Source organism: Myotis davidii, unplaced genomic scaffold (genome assembly GCF_000327345.1).
Source record: "Myotis davidii unplaced genomic scaffold, ASM32734v1 scaffold960, whole genome shotgun sequence".
In the NCBI taxonomy this organism is placed as follows: Eukaryota; Metazoa; Chordata; class Mammalia; order Chiroptera; family Vespertilionidae; genus Myotis; species Myotis davidii.
This window is the reverse complement of record NW_006293003.1, coordinates 3,034,366-3,038,472: the sequence shown is the minus strand read 5'-3', so window position 1 is coordinate 3,038,472 and position 4,107 is coordinate 3,034,366. Positions and strand designations below refer to the sequence as shown.

At 67.6% G+C, this 4,107-nt stretch overlaps 1 protein-coding gene across 1 annotated transcript in view; it reads left to right on the top strand.

Annotated features, from left to right (window-relative positions):
* The window catches only part of MAN2B2 (mannosidase alpha class 2B member 2), a 65,524-nt gene that overhangs the window by 22,620 nt on the left and 38,797 nt on the right, over positions 1-4,107 (top strand). The window contains exons 16-19 of the mRNA XM_015565804.1: positions 134-271; positions 1,723-1,835; positions 3,098-3,206; positions 4,025-4,101. Coding sequence (XP_015421290.1) covers positions 134-271; positions 1,723-1,835; positions 3,098-3,206; positions 4,025-4,101 — 437 coding nt within the window. The remainder of the gene's footprint in view (positions 1-133; positions 272-1,722; positions 1,836-3,097; positions 3,207-4,024; positions 4,102-4,107) is intronic.

Below are 4,107 nucleotides of genomic sequence, written 5' to 3'. Positions count from 1 at the left end.
CCTGCTGTGTAGGCTGCCCGGGGGGAGGCTGGGAGGCCGCTGTGCTGGGAGGGACCGCGGTGGGGAGAGCTCCGAATGCAGGAGGAGGGGTTAGGCCCAGCCCTTCCCCTCGCTGTGTCTGTGGACTGTGCAGAGACTGACCCAGAGCACCCTGCGGCCCGGCAGCCAGAGGCCGTGACGCTGCCCCCAAGCCTTCACCTGCAGATCCTGAGCATCCCCGGCTGGACCTACAGCTCCAACCACACACAGCACCTGCAGAAGCTAAAGAAAGGTGAGGCCGGGTCTGTGCCAGCCCCCTCCTCCCTCCCCTGCCAACCGGCCCCATCGCACCGCCGGGCAAGGGGCCTCCTCAGAGTTGTCATGGCTCAAGGTCACCTGGTCCCTTCACCTGCCAATGGGGAGGCTGAGGCCCACAGAGAAGCAGCGAGTGCCCAGGGACAGGGGGCCTGGACCCCAGCCCCGGACCTGCCCAGTGATTCTCCCTGGACCCCTCTAAGCCCGCCTCCATCTCCAGACCATTGGCCACGTCCTGCCGGACCCAGGGCTGCGCTCCGGTCCTGCTTCCTCCAGGGACTGCCCCTGGGGCCGCGAGCACCTGACTCCCGTCACCCTCCGCGAGAGCCCTGGCAGCCCGACTGTCCGGAACTTCCATTCATTGTGAACCCAACGTCTCCGGGCCGGGGCCTGGAGGATGCGCAGTGACCGATGCGGCGAGGTCTCTGCTTGCTGAGCTCCCGGTCTAGAGGGGGAAGCAGCCAGGTCACCAGGCAGTGATGACAGTGATCAGACGGAAGCTGGGGCTGGGCATCAGGGAGGGCTTCACGGTGGAGGCGAGACCTACCAGGAAGCGACTGGTCCTGCTGTCAATGCTCCAGCTGCACCTCCTCTGCCCCTTTGCACTTGAGCAGCTCAAAGGCAGGCTGGCTGCGCCTCAGCCACCCTCAGGGCCCCACAGTCCCACCCAGGACCTGGCCCCCCACAAAGGAAAGTCTGTGGAATTAAGAAGTGGCGACAGGCCAAGTAACATCCTTGTCCCTGAAAAAGTGTATGTGGGAGACCTGGGCTCAGGTCGGCATCCCAGAGGCTGCCTAACACTGAACCCCAGCACCTCAACCCCCCATCATAGGAGACACTGGGCGGGCGGCCTCCCGCCGGCAGCACCCCCTTCCCACGGGCACATGACCCCTTGTGAAGCAGGCTGTCATCCTCACCTCCTCCTCCCCCTCCCCGCCTCATTTTTTTCTGCCGCCCCCGCGCCCACCCCCGCGGCTGTATGTCTCCCGGGTCAGCAGTGAGCCTTCTCGCTGTGGGACCAGGGACCTGCCGGTGGAGGCCACGATGCACCATGTGCGCCTCAGTCCCGGTGACAGGAAACGCTCCCGTCTCGAGTGACAGGTCACCTCTGCTCGCTCTTCACTGGCCTCAGGGTTACGTGGCCACAGGCAGAGAAGGAGCGAATGCTCCCGAGACGGGAAGATCTGTGCACAGGGCCAGGAGGCCCACAGCTATGACGGGGGATGGAGGAGGGAGGACGGAGGACCAGGCCTCCACAGGCGTGGGCATGGCCGTGTGGCCCGGGCGAGGGACTGCCCCTCACTGAGCCCGTGGAGCCCGTGCGGGCGCCTCCCAGGAGCCGGAGGATGTACAGTGGAGTGAAGGGGAGGCGGGTGTAAAGTTCCACACACGTCGGGTCCTCACGGCCCCCCTCCCTCCGTCCCTCAGGCTTCCCAAGGAAGGCCAAGCCCGACCTCCGCCGGGTGCTGCTGCGGCTCCACCACCTGTATGAGGTCCGGGAGCACCAGGTCCTGTCTCAGCCGGTGACCGTGGACCTGAAGGTGAGCGCCCCCCCGCGCCCCCCCCCCGTCCCTCTGCCAGACCACCCTGTCCAGCCTTTTGGGGCGCTGGCCCGGGGAGTCACATTCCAGGTCACAGTCCCGACTCAGAAACCACTTTGGCAAAGAGGCGTGTCAGGGGCGCTCACAGCGGACCCGGTGTGGCTCTGGGGTCCCCCCGCCGCCCCTCCCACCCCACCTGGTGCCCGGCCTGACCCCTTCTCCCCGGAAGGTAGTTTGCGACGCCTCCCCCCTCCCCGTGTCCTCTCTGTGCCTGGCGCTCCCCGTTCATCTGCTCCCAGAGTGCCTGCTCCTCCCTCTGCTTTCGCTTTGGGGCATATCTGCTGCCTGTGTCCTCCACGGGTCCTGTGGAACCCAGCACCCCCACCCCAGGCCTGCCTCATGCGCCTCCGGACGCCCCCTTTTCCCAGCCTCACCACGTGGGGCCGGGGCCGTCTCCTTCCTCTCCCGCCCCCGTCCCACGGGCCCCTCCCAGGCTGACAGCGGGTCTAAGTCACGTGTGTTCAGGGCACAGGGAAGACCAAGGTGGCACTTGGGCGTCGGTCGCCTGTGCTGCCCCGGCCGAGGCTGGGGGGCGACGATGGCCGGGCAGACGCCAGGGCATCTGCCAGCGAGGGCGCCTGGAGCAGGCCAGGTGTTTCTCGCCAGCGGAGCGCGGGTGGGCTGTGCTGCCCTCGGTCACTCTGTCCTCCGGGCCGTCCTCAGCGCGCCAGCTCCTTTTCGTCCTGCTGTTGCCTGTGGTCACAGCCGGTCGGGCCTCACCAGCAGGTGTAAAGACCGAAGCGGGGTCGCCTGTGCACGTCCCGTCCATCAGCCAGGGCAGCTGGCCCAGAACCCCGCCCTCCGGCCAGCCGCTGTACCTGAATGCCGATGGCCACTTGGGCCCCTGCCTCCCTGCGTGGGTGGCTGGGTTGAGCTACTTGGCTGAGGGGGTGGGTGACTGGCTGGCCTCCTCCAGGGGCCGGGCCTGGTGCGGCCTGAGCACCGCTGGGCAGGAGGGGGCTCGGTGTGGGAGGGGCTGCTCTGAGTGCCAGCCACCTCCTGGGCATCCATCTAGCTGGGCAGCTGGGAAGCAGGGCCTCCTGGCCTCAGTTTCCTCACCTGTGAAGTGGGCTCCCGCCAGGAGCTTTGCTGTGAGAATGGAATGAGGGAGGCATGTTGGGCCCTGGGTGGCCCCTGCAGCTGTGTCCTCTGCTCAGCCCTGGAGCCAGGAGGCTCACCCTCCTGCGCTGCGTTCCCTGCAGGCCGTGCTGCGGGGGCTGGGCACGCTGGTGGCCGTGGAGGAGCGCTCGCTCACGGGGACCTGGAGTGTAGACTCACTGCGGCGCTGGAGGTGGAGGACACGCAACAAAGGTTTGGGAGCCCCTGGTTTGGGTGCTGCCCGGCTGCCCCGCACTGCCCCTTCAGGCTGTGTGACCTTGAGCAGGCTGCTTGCCCTCGCTGATTCTGCAGCCGCCCTGAGCTACCATAGCAGTTAGGAGAGGCTTTGGGTCAGTGCCTGCCTGCCAGGGCTCCATGCAGGTGTGTGTGTGTGCGAGTGCGTGTGGGTGCAGGCCACGCTGCCTGTCCGTGCCCCGGGTGAGACCCACGCTCGCCGGCGGCCCCCAGGGTCTGAGTGTGCCAGGCTGTGCCTCGCCCTGCACACACCACTGTGGCCCCCGCCAACCACAGGCTGCTTCCCGCCACCCAGGCTTTGCGCACGCTGTTCCCTCCGCTGGAACGCGCCTGGCCCGCCTTCCGGCCTCTCCTGCCCAGCCAGGCAGGCGCAGAGTGACTCCTGTCGGTCCCCTGCACCAGCACTGTGGTGGCGGCGGGGGCGGGGCCGTTCAGTCAGTGGTGGGGGCGGTGAATGGGTGGATCATGCATGGGTGGGTGCAGGAGGGAAGGTGGATGAACAGTATGAGCCCAAACCCCAGCGCATGACTTTGGGGGCCATTGAACTAAAGGGCGGGCCCCCCAACGGCCTCAGTGAGAAGCCTCTTAGATCCTGAGGCCTCGTGGGACCAGGACCAGCCTCCTCTGCAGGCCCAGTGCTCGGGGAAGGGCAGAAATGTGAGGCCCCGGCCGTGGGTCCTGGCAGGAGGGGCAGCCACACACACTGTGGTGTTGGGGGTCCCGGGAACTGGGGCTCCAAGGGGCAGGGCTGGGCTGACCACCTCTGCCCCTGCCAGGCGGCTCCCGGCCCAGCGCCCCGCACGGCCCCGTCGTCACCATCGGCCCGAAGGAGATCCGGACCTTCTTCGTCCACTTTCAG